Consider the following 20,293-nt stretch of genomic DNA (forward strand, 5'->3'; position numbering starts at 1 on the left):
TTGGATAGAACACCTAACTAGACTGATCCCGTACTAAGTGCTCTAAACAATTGATAGAAATATTTAAATATATTTTTACTAAATACCTATTTTATACTATTATTATACAGAAAACCAATTTAATTTTGTTTGTTTGTAGTTGATAAACATTTAAATGGGTTTTCATATATAATAGAAAGTAACAAAGAAAACACCTAGATCAGTATTTAAAATTTTGTACAAATGATCACACGGTCCCTAAAATGGAGTCATTATCTTAGGAAAGTTGTTATGTTATAGTCTAGCTGACACCCTTTTCTATTAAAAAAATAAAAATACTGTAAATATGGGTCCAATGATTATTCAATTAATTTCAGCGATGGTTGCATTCGGGGAAGCATGTAATCAGACCGTTAATCGATTTAGTGTCGCTAAAGGAATTCCTGATTGAGATCGTGGTCGAGAAATTTAATAGACCTAGTGTGAGGAGATACGCTGTTAGTTTAAGTAATTCGCTCTAATTTCATTAAACTATCAAGGAGCTGATACCCATACTTATAATGCTTATTGAGGTACTTTGGGGGGGTGGGATTAATAAAGGGAATTAGTGTCCCAATTTAGCTGGCAACATATTTGCAATTCCCCAGGTGTTGCAGATTCTCATGGAAGTAATCACAGGTGAGCTGCAAGCTTGTTTGCCCTCTAAACAAGGCGGCGGTTGCCACTTGCCGTCAGATTAGTAGCCAATCTATTACATAAAAAAACATTTCGTTGGTCATCTAGATCAAGATAAACATAGACATATATATGTACGAGTACATCACAACCACTCACGTCGATTCGCTGATTAAACAATTAATAATATTGGATTATTTGACAGTGACGTGAAAAAATGAATAAATAAAACATTTTTTATTGATTCATTTAGTGTATATTTTATGCAGTATTTAAAATAAATATAAACGTTCTGCACTCCTCTATATAAACTACCTATAAGTGTGCGAAATTTCATACATTTCATGCGTGCACCATTGCACACAAATTATTAATAATAATATTAATATTAGAAAAATAAAAAACTCATATCGCGTTATGAGCTGAAAGAGTTCTCCACTCAGCAGGTACTGCAGCGTGTCACTGTAGCGGTACCAGCAGTTAGTAATATAAAATTAGTAATTTTAAAATGTTTTACTTACAAATGTGGTGTTTGGCATCAGGGTTTTCGATGTTTGGTTGGCGGCAAACATGAGGCTTATACCTCCCGAGGTATCTCTGTACACGAACTCGTCACCTGTCGACAAAAAGAAATCCATTATATAAATCTATGAGAAACGATCACCGAGGTCACACATTTGTATTCTTAAGTATGAATATTTGTACTAGTCTGGGTATTTCCTACATACATTATGTTCTAAAAACATGTATTGAGGTATTTTTTAGGTAATTGGAATGCACTTATATAAAAACTAAAAGGTATATATTATATTTTATATTATAGTTATAAATTATAAATTACTACGTATTAAATCTGACATATAAAAAGAAATTAATATAAAACTTCAACAGTCTCAGTCAACTGTGCAACAATATCTAAATATTTATATCATTTGTCTAGTGCCCATAATACAAGCTCTGCTTACCGTGGATCTAGATGGCACTGTCTTAATTGTCCAGTGTTATTTATTATTATTATTTGTCTATATTTGTTAGCAATGTACCCATGTCAGTTCCAACTTCATGTGGTTTCCCCTGTTAAATCGAAGACTTAACTGATGTTATATCGTTTGGGTATACGGTACCATTAAATTTATTATTCATTTAAAAGAGAACACAAATGTCATTTAAGTAAATAAAGTGGATTCTTGTATGAACTGTACGGGAATAACGGAGACAAAATATTTCAGAGCAAACATAATCATCAAGTTAGATCAGCTAACTGATGCGACCCAATAAAATATTCAATGCAATCAATGAAAGAGGTTTAAGTAGGTTTGTGGAACAATCTGTCTGATATATAACTTGCCTGATATATAAGCAGTAGGGTTGCCATTATGAATTAAAGAAAGAAATTCCGAATGAATCATCGTAAAGCTACAGGCTTTCGATGATTCGTTACTCATAATTAAAGGTCAAAGAGTTAAAATTGTATTAGATCATTATCTTTACTATATTTTTTTATGCTATACATATTTAATTGTCGAGTTACTACGATCACAACATCATTGTACTGCAATAGATAGATTTTTATATATAGCTTAATAAAAATAGTATCAATAATAATTATCGAAATAGTTTTATAATACATTTTTTCTACATAGAATAAAAATTGGTGAGCGTAACAAGGCAATTTATTATTTAACTGGCTTTGCGTTAAGGTTCATATATACTATATCGTTAAATATTGGTCCCATAACACCAGAGACAGCTTAAAAAGCTCTCGGTCACATATAATGAAAAAAAGCTTAAATCTTAATTCTGAATATGAAGATGCTATGATATATGTAAATTATATATTGAATTAGTAAAACAAAATCAATAAATAATTAAACAAACAGAAATTTGTCATGTGACAACCCTGTAATCACCCAATACATTACCAAATGAAATGTATCCAATTGTTATTGCCGTATAAAAGTTTTTTTCAACAGTTCCTTAACAGAAGCCTTGTGTTTTAGCAAACTTTGGATATCTACAGCACTGGATCTCCATAAAGTAAGATGTTTATTTGTTTATTTCCAGTTTTTTCTTGTATAATATAACTTATGTATGAATTTATAGTCATAATAATAATATTGTTTACAACACTCACTCGAAAACGAATAACTTGGATAAAATGCGCGAATTATTTTATTCTTACTGTTGCAAACTATTTGCACATTTTTATATGTTTATTTTTATTATCACTTTTGCCTTGCTACTTTTTGTACTCGTATCTTCATTATAAGTATTTACCATTTTTTATCCATTGGTTGATTTATATCACGCATACAGTCCATTCATTCTATCGCTCACACTTACCCTTAACAGGAAAAAATCATAACTAGATTTTCACAAAATGTATACTACTACTTCATACGTCATTGTTGTGACGGTGACTATTTTGAAAATTTAGCAATATTGAGCATATTGCAAATTCATCCATAGTAATGCATACTGTCATAGTCTAGTATAGAGTATTATAAATGAGAAAGACCTTACCTTTTCACAACTAAACGGTTATATATTTCATAGTGGTTTCATATTTGATAGATAGTATCCCGAGTATTAGCCTACGTTAATACTCGGGATTTATTTATAATAATATTTATTTATAAATAATAATCTGGAGGTTCGGGTGAAATATGAAATGAAAGTATGTGCCGGTGTAGCCGTGGGTAAAAAACAGACTTATATGACGAAGACAAAGGCTACATTCATCTTAAATATATATATAATATATCGCCATCTAGTCTAAGCTGAGCAAAGCCTGTGTTACGGATTTAGTATCCACAACTGACACGAAAACTTATATACGTTTTTATCTTTTTTTGCAAACACATACGTTAGAAGTAAGTAGTTTTAACAACCTATTGCAAACATTGCAAGTTAAAGAAAAAAAAATTACTTGACCATAGCAAGTAAAAGAAAAAAAAAACACTTGACCGCGCCATAAAAATACTCAGACGAAAACGTGAGAACTTTCGACTGAAATTTCGGATTTATCATTTCGTGGTAGACTACCAGAATTGAATTACATTTATTACGGCCAATGTCTGTATTCATGACATGTCCGGGGAGATCGAGGTTGAACGATAAGCCAATATTATAATGGTACGACTATCTGATGTTATTGTATTCAGTATGCATTTGTACGAGTATAAACATAAAATATAATAGAACAGATATGCTTTAATTAAGTTTCATTGGATAAAGATTTATTCAATGAAACTTAATAAGAGCAATTTTAAATACTTAATTTACGTGATTCCATTTGCATTTTCGAAAAATAACAGAATTTATTTATTTGAATTCTTATAACTTTTAAAAACTTGCATGGAAATCAACAACCATAACATATTCTTTGTTACGCGTATATGTACGAGTCTAAAACACGGTTTTTGAAATTCGTGCAGTCGAATTCCAACAAACCAGATACTGTTTATCATTGATTGTTCATAGTTTATTTGTATGTTCATTTGTTTTTTTGTGAAGACTGACTTATATGTACGTATCCGAATAGATTGTTATTGTTTTAAGCTGTGTTCCATCAATTCTTTTGTAACTTTAACATGTAATAGCTAACTAATTAAAAAATATTATAATTTTTTTTGTTAAGTGTCACTTTGAGGGTTGGTATAAAAAAACACCCCCAAAAATATAGTTGTCGTTTTTTACACTTTCTAATATTGGAAAAATCTTAAAAATATATATTATAGTATATAACTATAATTAGTTTATTGATAGTCATATATGGTTTCAATTTCAAGAAGATATCTTAAATGGGTACTAAGAAAAAAAAAATGTCAAGGGGTGTCACTCCCCGTGTTCCCTTACCATAATCGTGTGAGATTGAGTGTATGGCTATTTTAGATGAAAAACAATAAAAACAAGGTAAGAACCCTTCATCAGATAAGAGATCAGTTCTCATATACTTAACCTGCTAGGTCCTTTAAATTACTTATAGTAGAACTAATATTACTGTCGACTATTAGTAAAATATATAATTTATATTTGTATATATATATATTATGTACATATACAATTTGTGAACTTAATCGTATGTACCTACTGTATTCCGCTATTGAAATCTGATTAATGGATCCCATCACTAACCACTTCAAATGGAAGGCAGAGTTTCTAATGTAGTTTATGAAATATAAATGAGATCATGTCATGTTATTGACTTGTAATGTTGGTGATACTGGCATAATAGCTACTACTTACTACGATCGCCGTTTAATGATAAAAGTATTACATACATATTAATATATGAAGCAAACACTTTAGATACCTTTATACGAAAATTGTACAGACGAGGAGCACGAAATTTCGCAAAGTCATAGTTAATATAGAGAAGAAGTGTAGAATGCTGTTTCTTTTTAATTATTCATAAAAATGTATTAAATCTATAAAAAAACATTATACAGACTACAATATATTTGGCACACCCTCACGCATATACCTACTCCTTGTTTATTGTTAAAGTCTGTGATTAAATTGAAAATAGATTAATATTGTTCGTCTTAATATTATTTGTCTATAGTATTTGACAATAGAATTTTAATAATGTTCAAAATTATAATTTAAATCAATTATGGTCGAATTTCGACCACTGGGCCAGTAAATTACATAAGCAATGCACCATAACGAGTCGTCTTTGCCGGATTAAGCATATATACGATGATATCTTAGGAACTTTAGGTCCGTCAGGGCTCAGAACGGTTGAACACTTTTACAAACCTTGTGTTATATTGAAGTTTTAGTAGGGGTCCCATATATTTCTAGTAAGAAATATTGTCAACACTACTCAAAGATAATGGAATTTTGTAATAGTGAAAAAAGTTATTTGATGTGGGTCCGATAATTTTTTAGTTTATTCATTACAAATATATAAACATTTCCTTTTAAACATTAATTTTATAATATGTATTGGCGCAGATATTATATAAGTAGAATTTGTACATGAGCGGACGGTGCGGAACTTTTCACTTTTAAGAAACACCTGCATTCAAATAAAAAAATCTTAAATCGGATTACGGTATGGTAGAATAAAAGTAATAATATAACACACACTAAAAATACAGTGGAATTGAAAACGTCCACCTATTTCAAAGTCTGCTGAAAACGTTATAAGTACGTTGTTTATTTATTACCCTTTTATAACCCTTTATTCACCCCTTAATCCATTATCATATTTGGCACATAATGTATGTATCTCTATTATACTTTGCATCTGTTAGCGAAAATACACTAAGGCATTTCATCCAGGTCAGTTATTGTTACGCGAAGGAAGTACATGATTACGTGAAGAAAGCCACGAGCAGAATCTAGTCGTAATTCTTCAATCTAGAGTACTAGAATAAAAAAGTTTTGAATATATATTTTAATATACATAGTATACATAAACAAAGTGCCGCCTGTCTGTTCCCTCAAATGTGTTAAATTACTGAACTGATTTAATGCGATTCTGAGCAATTGGTAGAGTAATTCAAGAGGACAGTTTATATGTATAATAGGTACATGCGTATAATAGTACAGAGAAGATTAAAAGATTTGTAACGCGCCAGTGCGAAACAATGATAAAGAAAGTCAAAAAGAACTCATACAATTTTAAAAATTCATTTTCATTTATATAAATCTGTATTATCAGCGAATAACATGTTCAATATGTTATTATAAAAAAAATTGAAATTCCTACTAGAATTACACCTGGGAGAAGTCGATAAGGGTAATACCTAAAACGGTAGTCATCAGCTAATAGGTTGCGACGGACGGAATTTAGGTTTTTATATACGTTATTCTATATTGAATAGCATTACATTGGAAAGGGTTAAAGTGACCCGTAATTTGAGTACTAAAGTACATAATATTCGACAGTACATTTACATAAAAGTTTATCGGAGCGCTTGATGTATTTATGCAGTAAATTGGTATTAGAGTTCAAAGTGAATGGAGTAATAAAACGTTTACGACTTTTCCTACGTAGTAAAATTACTTCTGTTTACGGCTAGGAATGATGTTTAAGCTTAATTTTATATGCGAATTAACATTTTTTAAAATGGCGATGATAAATCTAGAACAGTCTAATAGATAACCTGTTGCTGCAGCTTGTTAAAATCTGGTATCAAGGATAACAAGAAGGAAACGATAGTAATGCGAACTTAGGGTTTTCTTGTTAACAATGCCCAGCCAAATATCACGTGTTATTATAGTAAACCGGCATTATTTCTTACCCTATAATCGTTCAAGTTACCCTACAATAGTTACCCTAAAACGGTTAAAGTTTTCTAACCTAACCTTAAACGGTGGCTAGTATATTACTTTATAAAGCAAAGCAACATGTGAAACTTGTTCATAAAGTCTGTTTAGTGTTTAGTGATCATAAAGTCGAGAGACATTAGAAGTTAGACGTTGCCGTTGAGTCTAGTTCGCGCCGATGACCGTCTGACCATTATATATTTTTTGTAAAATATATTTTCTGATGCTTGTTTGCAAGTATCACGTTCAGAGTTGTCCATAGCACAAAGGCACTCATAGTAGGCTTACGAGTTTTAAATCTTCTTTCAGGTTTAGTACTTGTAGGTTTAGCAAAGTAGTCTATTTAAATATTATTCAAAATACCTATTGAACGGTTAGAATAATTAAACTTAAAATTATTATGACGTGTTTCGGAATAATTTATACCACTTACAATAACTATCGCTTTATTGAATTGCAGTCGATATATTATCATAAATCCTATGTTTATCTAGCCTATACTTCATTATAGTTATCATTAGCTAATCAATGATTAAACTTTGACTCTAGGAGGTACGGCTTTTAATAGAATTAATTATACTTAACTAATCATTGATTAGCGATTATTGTGTTGTATGTATTTACTCCATTGTAAACAAACTCAACGCAAACCTATAGTAACATTATTATATTAATATAGTTTTCAGACCGACAAATTTTGTAGTACCTATATTCTTCTGCCAATATAAGGTTAAAACAAAGGTTTGGGATCATTAAATAAACCCGAACCCGGGTTTATTGCGGCCTGACTACAGCGTGGAAATGTACCTCCAATGTTTATAGTACAGAGGTCATTAATTGCCATTTCTTTGTCTAGTAACCCGAATAAAGATATGGGTTGAAGGCTTCAGACTTTTGTCACTAAAAGTGATGTTTTTATCAAACTGTTACTTTTAGCAATTATATACATGATTAATTGTTAAGCTCAGTCGGCATGTGCATGCTCACTCACCTAAAACAATGTTGATTAACAAAATAATTCCGTTGTGATATGATAGTCATTGAAAAGTAATGAGGTAAATGAGTTGTGGATAGAAGATACTGTGATTGTGCTGTAAATAATATATATGACGTAGTGGAGTAACTTGAAATAGTCATGCTCGCTAAAAGTTGTGGCGGCATGGTGGGCCTGGTCAATGTGCTCCCTCTAATATGGTTGAGTGGACTCTTGGCTGGCTCATCCGTCATACTCGTGAATGGGTGCTGCTTATGGGGACTGGTCTGTTCGGGTTACGAACACTGATTAGACTATTTGCTGTTGCAATAGCATATGTTGGTGGTCACTCTATTCTCCCAAATTTGAATTTAAAAATAAATCTGTATCATTGTAAACATTTACATTTATTTGAAAAGAATACGAGCGGAGATTCTTTTCAGTTTTTCTCATCTAGAAATCATTCCAAACTTACGGTACATTTGACATATTATAAGTCTGTAATAGACTACCTGAATAAAGATATTTTCAATTTGTAAAAAGTGTAAAAAGTTTGGAAACTGGCCTCCTAAATTGTGTAATCAATCATCTGTGTTTAGATTAGACCAGCTCAATTCCTATAAGTAGTATCTGACTGATTCCTATAAGAAGTAAGACTGATTTAATCTTATTGTATATTTATATTTGACCCAAAAAAATAGTGTTGGTTGGTAGTTTGTATTCACACGTTTCGACTTGTAAATGTAAACTTACAAGAATTATTTAAAAGAGCAACACGCAAGTTTCTTGCTCGTTCTTCTTGTGATGAGACAGCTTTCCGAACGAGCGTTATATAAAAAAAAAATGTTATGACTATTAAAAAGTGCTTAAATGAAGTTTATTTGAATGATTTTCTATTCTATTCTGTTCTTGTTTAAGGACGGTTCAGTATCCAATCCTTACGAGTATGTTTGTAAATGTGTACACGATTTCACGCATTAGGTATGGGGATATTTATCCTAATCTTCCATTTTATGAGCTCCCGATATTTCAAGGATCCTGGTCACGGATCGACGGGTGATTGCAGTGGATGTTTACAGTTGTTACGAGTAGACAAATCTGACTTAGCTTTCTTAGTATTTTTCTTCGTAGTCTCTACTGTCGTAATTCACTCGCTAATTTCAAGAAAACACGCTAACTCACTCACTTCAACTGAAAAGATTATTAATATACGCTTAATAAAATATATATTTTTTTCTTTAATTGGTAATTGAAAGACGAGGGATTGTTATTAAAGCGGGAAGTATCATGTCATATCGACTTCAACGCGATTCTCCCTAGAAACCATTGCAGCCATCACGAAGGTGGTACTTCATGCTTATTATATCATCTTCGACTGGTAGCGTATACCGTTAGCGCAAAGAGGACAAACATTCATCCATAAAATTATAGGTAATTAAAATTCACTACGATGGGATAATTGAGTTCATCTTCATCCTGTTATTAACATATATAAAGTTAAATGTAGAGGAGATATTACATTATTCGATGAGTTTCAAACATTCAATTATTTAGGTCACTTTCATATTTGACTGACACATATGAAAACAAACTCGATTGTGAACGTATTCCACTTTTTTTAGTTGTGCCACCGCAAAGATTTGGCGTTCAAACAATTGAATCTTTTCGTTTTTTATGATCCAATCACTCGAATGATTTGTGATCGACTCATAACGATTCTATTACTCACGACCGACACAGGTGTAATCCCCCGATTTCAAAATAAGGATCGTTAGGTAAATATTCCGCTACATAAACTCACAAATACCCGTGAAATAGAATTAAACAAAGTCCATTACACTAATCAAGTTTGAAAGACTTTTTTATATAACTATACAATAGCATGAACTGATTGCTCAGCCGACGGTAAGTGGCGACCGTCGCATCGGTTAAATACATGAATACTCACGTTACATATGTCCGTGGACCATTCTTGCTTTACCATCCCGGAAGACTCAGATGTCGCACTTCCTAACTCGGCAATATTACTGGACATGTCATTGTATATGCATTCACCCTTCAACCTAAACATCATACAAAGCAAGCTGCTTAGCAGCTAAAATGAGTGAGAGATTGGTAACTACGCAGACGACTTTGTTTTTCTTATTGGGTACATTATCTTAAATTTCAGGACCTGGCTAGACCCAGGCCTGGCTAGGATTATGCCTGGGTTTAGACCACCACCTTAATTTTGATGATCGCGGGTTCGATTCCACTCACGTTGCAAACATTTGTATTCATGAGGGTATGATTGTATAGATATGGGTGTTTTACGTTTTAAAAAAAATATTTCTATCAGTTGCCTAGTACTAGCACTTATCACGCTGTGCTTAACTTAGAACTAGATGGCATTATGCAAATCGTCCATTGTCATTGTTATTATTATTCATAGTTTGGTTTACTTGTCATTCTCAAAAGACAATATAAGTTTTCCTATATCATAAAATCCGTATTTCCTAAATTTGTCGATGCTCGGGACTTCAATATGCAAACACGCGATTTCCGACAATCAATGCTAGGAATTCGCATGACGAGGCACTAAATTGCCAGATGATTGATGTGGCGTCAAAGGATATTTTAATATAATTGATCTTGTACCAGTGTTTGCATGTCATAGACTACATATAACGATATTATGACAAATTGATATTACTAAAATAATTATGATATCACGCAAAACACTTGTACAAGATCTATTATATTAAAGTGAATAATAGAAATAAAACTATTATTAAATTAAGTAATAAAACTATTATTTACTAAATCTACTAAAATTGTACAAAACTATTAGACTTATTTTAGTAGAACTAGAAAAATAATTTTACATACTTATAATAAAAATATAACTGATCTCTATGTGTACAAAGAAACATTATGAGAATTAGTATTATAAAGTACCCTGACGTACTTTATAAACTTTATTGTACTTTATAGAGTGAAATTATTAGAGTTTTATCTATTTGTCTGCGTGTTAATCTCAGAAACGGCTTAACTGATTTTAATGCAATTTTCACTAATCTATTTTAGTAAGCTTTACTTAAAATTTTGCTATTTATTTATTTACAATCGCCTATCAAATAAAATATTTATACGTAGTCGCGGGTCAGCTAGTATTATAATAATGTATAACTTTCCTGTTGTATAAATTCATAGTATGTCTTGAAATACTTAAGGACAGTTTCATTTGACTTTTCCTGTAAAAATTCAGAAAAGAAACTTAATTATGCAAACACTCATTAGAGCAAAATACATAATGATCCATTAAATGTGCTCTAAAAAACATCAGGACAAAATGTCGACTATTAATTCCGTTTCAAGCGAACTGTGTTAGCCACGCTTCATGTATTTGTAAGTAAATTGTCCGAGGCACGAGATACGGCTTTATGTTACTGCAGTAGGTACTTCTAGGGGGGCATCCATTAATTGTGGCATATGTAGAGCGAAGGGGGGCAAAGATAAGTGTGACATTGTGTGACAAGAGGATCCTGGTTTCAGTTACTGTAGTATGTGCTTCTAGGGACCATCAATTAATTGCATCACACGTAGAGCGGAAGGGGGCAAAGATAAGTGTGACATTGTGTGACAAGGGGATCCTGGTTTTATGCTACTGTGGTAGGGACTTCTAGAGGGGCATGCATTAATTGCGTCACACGCGAAGGGGGCAAAGATAAGTGTGACATTGTGTGACAAGGGGATCCTGGTTTTATGTTACTGTAATAGGGACTTCTACGGAGGCATCAATTAATTGCGGCATACGTAGAGCGGCGGGGAGCAAGGGTAAGTGTGATATTATGTGACAAGGAGATCCTAACTTTCGTGACACATTTCAAAATACAATGTATCTAAGTATCATAACATGAAATTTAAACTATTAACGAAAATAGTTTCAATTTCGAAGTTTGTGAAATTACACTAAGGTGTTTTATAAATGTGACCGACTATGACAAAACCGTTGTGTTATTATACCAACAATGGTACCACATCATGTACCTACTTTTTTTATAGCTCAAATATTTTAACTCCAGTTATTCAGTGTAACAGTGTACTTCAGTGTACTTAACATTCCACTGTCTGTCATCTTGGAGGAAGTTTTTAACGTATTTTGCTTTCTTAAAACCAAGCCTTGGTGGTTTAGCACATTTCCTGGCTTACGACGTTCGCGGGTTCGTGATCTAAAACTTATGAGTATAAATGTTTGTATTGGTCTGGGTCTTTTCTATTTATAATATGTACTAGCTGTACTCGTGACTTCATTCGCGTGGAATTTAACTTTATTTTTCTAAAATAAAAGTAGCCAAGTTATTCCTTATTACATCAGCTACCTGCCAATAAAAGGCCTGCCAAAATCGGTCCAGCCATTTCAGAGATTAGCCGGAACAAACAGACCGACAGACAGACCGACAAAAATTGTAAAAATAAAAATTTTGGTGTATGTAACGTGTTTACATTTATATGCATGTAGTAAAAAACGGTTATTTCAATATTACAAACAGACACTCCAATTTTATTTATATGTATAGATATTTAAGTATTTCTATGAGTTGATTAGTACCCATTTTAACATTATACAAGCTGCGCTTTGCTTGGAATTAGAAGTCGAATGGGTGTTATTACTATTATTACTGTGATCCTAATAACACAAGAGACAGGTTATCGTGAAATAAAAATAGTGGTTTCAGAAAGTCTAGCTAAGGCTTGTAAACACAAGTTTATGGACTGGAAAACATGAAACTTCTATCTAAAGCGATAAACCAATATCCAATCTCAGTTTGACACTTTTTAAAGAGAATTTAGTCCAAGTTTAATATGTTTGTTTTCCGTTTTGACACTAGTTGGAATGTTTTCCGTATTTACTACGCCAGATATTTATTAAAGCTATAAAAAAAAGATGCTCAATTGGGTTATATTATTATTCATGTATATTATAGCTATCTTTGCTAATTCTCTGGCATTTACGAAAAATTGTGCTAAATTTCATAATATGGAAATTCGCAATAATTTGATCATGATTAAAGGTTTTTTTGTAACATCTTAAATGTTTATGATAAATTCTGTACTTTTTTATAAGTGTAAATAAAATATTTTATTATATAATTCCCATCGTAAACTAAGTGCTATAAGTTTATTTTGCAGGCTTGTAAATTACACATATTTATAGTAATTCTTACATTATTTCTACTATCTGTGTCGCGCTTTGCCTATATACATTAGGGTAAAAAATAGTCTATATATAAATCTGTGATGTGATTTGTTTATGTAGTAAGTTTTATTTAAATCCATCTAGCCATTTAAGTGTGATTAAAATGCCAAACATCCCGACATACAATCGCCTATGTTTATATAATCATTCATCTGTACAAAGGTAGAAGCATTGCCCGGATGTTGGTCCGGATCTCACATTGGCAGTTACGGGTTAACGTTGACCAAGTGATTAAGCATTCAAAACCATTCTGACTCCTCTAACTTTTTAACAAAGGTTGAAACTGCGTTTATCGCTAACAAAAACGGGTCTAAATTAAATATGAAAATCACGTGTGCTAGTAACGTAAGATCATATGTTTTATTTAACCCGTTAACGACGCATGAGTTAACTTGCCGGTTTTCTATTTAACTGTTCTTAATTATTAAAACGGGTCGACTAAACTGTTTGAAGTTGCTTTTTAGTACGGGTCGAACTGTCTAACGAGGTTACAGTTGAAACCAACAAAGCTGAAAGGTATACTGCGGTAGGATTTAAACGTTGCTAAATAAATACTACTCTAGCAACATTTTTTTTAATGAAACCGAATGGCAATTAAGCATATTGCCCACCTGATGGTAAATGGTAACTGTAGACTATATACATGATAATAATACCACATATACACATTATCTCATACCCGTGGTAGCATTCTTGCGTTATCTGCTAAGATGTTATGTCCAGTAATTTCACTACCATATATTACTTCAAATGAAAAACAGCATTACATTGAAAGCTGCTTGGCGACTGAAATAGGTGAGACCGAGATATCCATGCAGATGACTTTTTACAAAGTCTAATGAAAATTCACATTCTGTCGGTAAACATTCTCACCAATTAATGAAAGTATCAGTGTTAAACTTACAATAAACCATTCTTTTTTTTATTATGTGCGAAAGCTATAAACATGTTAGGCTTAGTTCAAAATGGATGCGGTGTAGTTACGAGGGTATAAATAAAGGATTACCATACTGCGGTTGTTTGTAGTAATCCGTTGAAGCGGCCATTTTATTGTGCTCACTTTTTTAAATTATATTTTTGTTTAACGTCGGTAAAAACATATAAATATGTCATAAGTGCAGATACTGTTACAATTCTGGTGCCCTGAATAATTGAATGATAAATACAAATATTCGTTTCAAAATGTGTAAACATATAGACCCAAAAAATATATAATTATATAGATATTGATAGTTTCATTTTTCATTTAAACATATTTTAAGTATCTATAAAACTTACCTAAAATGATTTGATAAATATTGAAATATAATAATGTGTACATATATATGTACACATTATTTTCAGTATTTTTATTATTAATATTATAATATATGCTTATGTATAAATTATTATAAATTACAACAATTTTTTTTAATATTCATTATTTCGTAAAGTAAAAAAATTATTGCCATTTACTTAAAAAGACAATATTCGTTCCCCTATGGATGTAACAAGAATGCAGAGACAGAGTTATTACTGTGTACATTATACACATGGTATTGTGTTATATGCAAATTGTATTGTCACTGGAAGCACCAGGAATATGAAGTACTTGAAAATGCAGCGAAGTCTACAACTATGCATTACAACCAGAGATACGAAATTGAATAGATGTCGCAAATGCTAATAATTTTATTATAAATTTGTATCAATATATTAGCTGTTAAATAATTTAAACCTAACTTAAACACTAAAATCAGGGATAATATGACGGAGCAGTGGTCGAGAGCACCCAATATCCAACTTATAATGTTTCGTGCGTAGCAAAATCGGGGTCGACTTCATATAATGTTGGTCACATTAAATCGGTACTGATATCAAACCGTTTTACTCCTATAGCAACAGGTCTAATGTTTCTCTGGTTGTATCGTCGTGTGTAAAGGTTTTAATTGTTTTCTAATATAAATTTCTATGAATAAATATCGATAAGTTAATTATTTTTAAACTTTCGAGTTTAATATACTTTATTTATATTATTAACTGCGTCTTAACACGGATTAACTTTATGGTAAATACAGATATTTAGCTCCAGGAGAGGAGGTAAATAATCGATAAGTTAAAATAAAATTTAAAAACTCAGTGTCACCTATTTCAGCTGACTTTATAAGCTGTGTTTCGGGTTGTAGAGTGACATACGGCACTGCTACGTCGTTGTCCTCTAGAATGGCAACGCATACAGATGTTACGGACAAAATGATATCCGTAATGCTGTTCACGTACATAATCGATAATTGCCACCTACCATCAGTAGAGCTATCAGATTTATGGCCACTCCAATTACATAAAAAAATATCTATATAACAACCTGTAATGTTTTTAAAATAAAAAAGTGACGTTTTTGTAGAAATTTGTTATCAATAGTCGTCAGTGTAACATACCAGTTTAAAAACTATAATTAGTTTTCACACATAGTTTTGTATTAGATCAAATATGACACGTTCAGTTTCAGATTTAGATAATATGCAGCATCTATTGAATTCTACATCTCTGGTTTTAGCGTAGCGACGCGACGTAAGTTTGTCAATGTTAGTTTCTCGGAAAGTTATAGCGGGGAGAGAGTGCAAGTACTATTTGAAGAAGCCGTATGAAGGCACTGTGTTGACCTAAAAACTAATATAAAAAATTCATCATCTGCATACGAATTGGAGAAAAAGAAGTCAAAAGGAAAAAGCGTAATCTAAACAAATAAATACACTCTTTTTCGCACATATTTGCGCTTAGTGTTGAGTAAATAAACACTACGTTTTATGAGAACTGAACAAAAATGGAGTCTGTGTAGCAAATTGAAATGATTCTAAAAAAGGAAAGTTTGCATTTTGTCTTAATTGAGGTAGCCTTACGAGTATCTAGGAGAACAAATCCCAAAAATGAATGTCCTCATTATTAATCACATACAAACCATTTAAAAAAATGTATCAAAGATTTATATTATAACAAGCTACCCATCCCCACTCCGTACACTTTTACTTTTAATTTATATCAAGGAAGTGTGATGCAGACGAAATTGCGCGGATCAGGTAATATATGTAGATCATAAACGTAAAAATGCATAGTAGATTAAACTAATATATTCATAACACGTAACTGACTTTAACAATATTGCGCATGAATATTAATCGGAATAATTTACAATATCACTTGGCGTTCGGCTTGTATGCGCTCGTAGCAATGTGCTACGCTGTCTACGCCGTAGCATATTGCTACAAGCTCGCTACGGTGACCTAATTAAAGTATACTTGGATAGTGCTGAGCATACACGTTCATTACTTGTTATACAGCTGTGCCTTCAATGGGCGGTTTTAATAACCTATATATCATAAGGAACAAGATTGACCTAATATAAAAAGGCATATGTCATTATCACAATAAGTTTATTGCTGTTTATTTTTTTTTATCCCAGGTACTGGTGCTGTGGTCCTGTCTTTAGACGACGGTTACCACTTATTCGGATGAAACCGGTGGGTCACGTTTTCTATAATATAGATGGACACCTTGTTTTGCCACCATCGTAGTATAAAAAAAAATACATTTGCCTCTCCAGTTTTTGTTTTTATTTACATATAATAAAATCATATTTTCGTGACAAGGCGAAAACTATCTATTTATCTAAATGTGTGTTAAGATTTAATGTAAAAACAGCTGGAGGATGAAAATATAATATTTTGTGAAACGTGATGTGTATTTATTGCGTTTATATCTTACTAAAATATCTAAAAATAAATTGATACATTATTCATCTTTTCTTATAACTCAATTTTTAATACGCTATCTACTATTATTAATTGATTTATTGATAAAATACTAGCTGACGTTGTTAAATACTTTTATTATTTTTTAGTATATATGTAGTAGTTATATCTTACATTGATTAATTCTTTCCCGTATTTTGAGAGTGGGCCACAAGATGGCGGCCTATGAACAGTGACTCGGAAAAAAACACGTGTGACTAATAATCTACAAATGTGTCATAGACTCATAATATTATTGTACTTAATTAAACTATACTTTATTCCAACATTTATTATTCAAAAGTTAATTTACCGTTACAAAATGGATTTAAACTAACGTATCATTAAAACTAAAGCCATATAAATGAGAAGCAATGAAAGGCAGGTCCATTACGTAGAGTTAGGACCCGGCTACACCCTTTTTGGGTACGAAATAATAAGATTGATTAGTTATGTAACCTCTGGATAATTAAGTTAAGACTGAAATATAGACACCATTATGTAGCTTTTGTATGTCACGGTAAGGTTTGGAAGTACGTCAGCTTATGATCTTCGTAGCGAAATTGTAAACACGTGTATCATTATGTTTACCGTTTACAATTATGTATATGTGTGCGTATATCAAGCGAATGGTAGTGTATCTTTGTTTATTAATTTAATTTATATTCATATTATTGCAGTTATTCCTGGAAAAGATATCTTCCAGTTAATTCAATATAATATAAATAATTCAATATTTCATATTGCATAGGTGGTAATGAGTGGGCAAAAATAAATAAAATGTATAATAATAAAACTAAAAACAGTAACAAATTACAAATCGTAGAATCAAAAACAAAAACTATAAATATGCCTTTTAAATACTATATTCAAACTTACAATCGTTTCGTCTAAATCGAGTTGGTTAACCACTAAGCTACGAAGTGCATGTATAATTAATAAATGCAGGAACGCGACCCACTTAGCTTAGCCTCACATTTGCAGCAAAAGTATTCCAATAGGTCAAAGTGCAGTTCAATCTAATTTGATGTGAATAATGAAGGAAATGAATTATTCGATTTCATTATGTTGTTTAAGCAGCGATTGTTAAGTATCATAAATCTAAATACTTAGATCTATGTAATTAAAAAGAATCAAATCAAGACAGTCATGGATAAGTAATTTATTTCTATAAATTTGAAAAGAAACACAAGCCGATTACTCACCTAAATTGTAAGAATCTCAAAAAGTACTAAACGGATTTCATGCAGTGTTCATCAATATATATTATAACTTATGAGTAAGGTGTATAATTTCATAAAATTTAAATTTAAATGATTCAACATATTATAAATACCTTATTGCCTGTGTATTGTCTGTGTGATCACTGCACTGAAGACGGCAATCTGCCACGGTAGCGCCGATACACCACACCTTTCGGCCAGTAGTCCTCTTTCATGAAGGTGGGCAGCAAGTCGGTGGGGACCAGGGCCACAAACGCTTTGAAACTCGCGTTGTGACTCGACTTCAGCTGCGTCACCCTCAATGTCAGGTTACTCTTGGTACGAATATAATCGACAATGTCAAACTTTAATGCACAAATACAACATATAAATGTACATATGGCGAACTGAACGCCTAAAGGATGTTGTCCTTAGGGAAAAAATTATAATATAATCAATTTGACGTTCATAAGAGGTTAAATTGTCTTATATGAATAAATGATTTTTGAATTTGAATTTATACCAATATAAATTTAATAGTTTTGTTATTGATTGTGCAGAGAATCACAGAGCAGAGAACACAAAAAAAATATAATAGGTACTCATATCATGTTCAGGAGACATTGGCGTTACGGTTCCTGTAGTATTTTTTTACAGCATGGATATTTTATTGTAATAGACGTACTTCGTTCCGGTTTGCGTTACGAATGTTACGATCGTATCGTATTATCAGAGTATGAATCTTTTACGATTCCTTAGAGATATGAAAGCTTTTTCGGCTTATAACCGACTTATAGTGTCCTATGTATACATTCCGAGGTAAAATTTTTACAAAGTCGTCAGCGTGGATACATCGGTATCATCTATTTCAGTCGGCATGCAGGTTGCTTTGTGATACGTGTTTTGATTGAAAGTGAGCCATAATATCTTAGTTCTCAGTAATGACAACGCAAGAGGGCTATCACATGATAACGTGATATTTGTAGTGTTGCATGTACATAGACATTACAACTTATCATCAAGTATTCTATTACATAATAAAAACATTAACGTTACAACATTGACATTAATTAAAAAAACTTTTTAAGTATTTATTAAAGTAATTCTTCATTGAAATAAACTTAATTTAAGCACTTTTGTATAGTCATAGTTATTTTTTTAATCTACCGCTTTACCTTTAAATTTGATTTTTAGATATTAGTAATACTGTCTGTGTCTTTACAGCTGGACTGATGGCTCTTCGCAAAACTCATAATATTTTATATTCGCTTTTATTGTTTCCCCGGTCTTTCTACGGCGCGTCCGGTGTTCAATTGAATCGCTACGGATACGAATAATCGAGAATCGAATATTGTGATAGAATCGGGTATGGACGTGATGGTTTATTGGTTCCTACGATGACAGTATCAAATATTGACAAAAATTATTAAATCTATACATATAAATAAAATTGGAGTGTCTGTTTGTAATATTGGAATAACCGTTTTTTATTTTTACATGCATATATAAATAACAACAATAATAATAATAAATACGGTACATACACTAATATAACATTATTTACAATTTTTATCTGTCTGTCCGTCTGTTTGTTCCGGCTAATCTCTGCAAAGGATGGACCGATTTTGACGGTTTTTTTTGGCACGTAGCTGATGTAATATAGGGAGTAATAACTTAGGCTACTTTTATTTTATAAAAATAAAGTTAAATTCCAAGCGGACGAAGTCGCGTGTACAGCTCTAAATATATTCTGTTGTCTATTTTTATTTTCGTCGTTGCCAAAGCGTGGGACATGTGTTTTTTAATTATCATAAACTGATTAAAATATATACAGCCCACGTTATTCGCTGGCAATATTGCTTTCTATTGGTGAAATATTTTTAAGTGAAGTATTTTTTTACTTTACTTATTTGAAACTAACGTACGAAAATCTTTTCTCTTTATAATATTAGAGAGACATTATCTATAGGATAATGTCTCGCAGTCCCTGAATACAAATTGAGTAAGTGAATTGAACAAACTCATAACAACAGTCATAATACCGAAAGATAATATCATTTAAATTAATTAGTGGGGATATAACTGTAGACACGTACACGTATTGTACAGGTAAATAAGTATTTACGTGTATAAATACGTAATAGCTTCTAAGATTTATTTAATTCTGGTACTTTTA

The 20,293-nt window shown here is 31.7% G+C and overlaps 1 protein-coding gene across 1 annotated transcript in view; it reads right to left on the bottom strand.

Moving 5' to 3' along the window:
* The window catches only part of LOC131849654 (inactive dipeptidyl peptidase 10), a 90,155-nt gene that overhangs the window by 62,425 nt on the left and 7,437 nt on the right, over positions 1–20,293 (bottom strand). Inside the window, exon 2 of the mRNA XM_059199767.1 lies at positions 1,176–1,270. Within this exon, the coding sequence (XP_059055750.1) occupies positions 1,176–1,270 (95 nt within the window). The remainder of the gene's footprint in view (positions 1–1,175; positions 1,271–20,293) is intronic.

This window comes from Achroia grisella, unplaced genomic scaffold (genome assembly GCF_030625045.1).
Source record: "Achroia grisella isolate CSIRO2021 unplaced genomic scaffold, CSIRO_AGI_Agris_v1 utg660, whole genome shotgun sequence".
In the NCBI taxonomy this organism is placed as follows: domain Eukaryota; kingdom Metazoa; phylum Arthropoda; class Insecta; order Lepidoptera; family Pyralidae; genus Achroia; species Achroia grisella.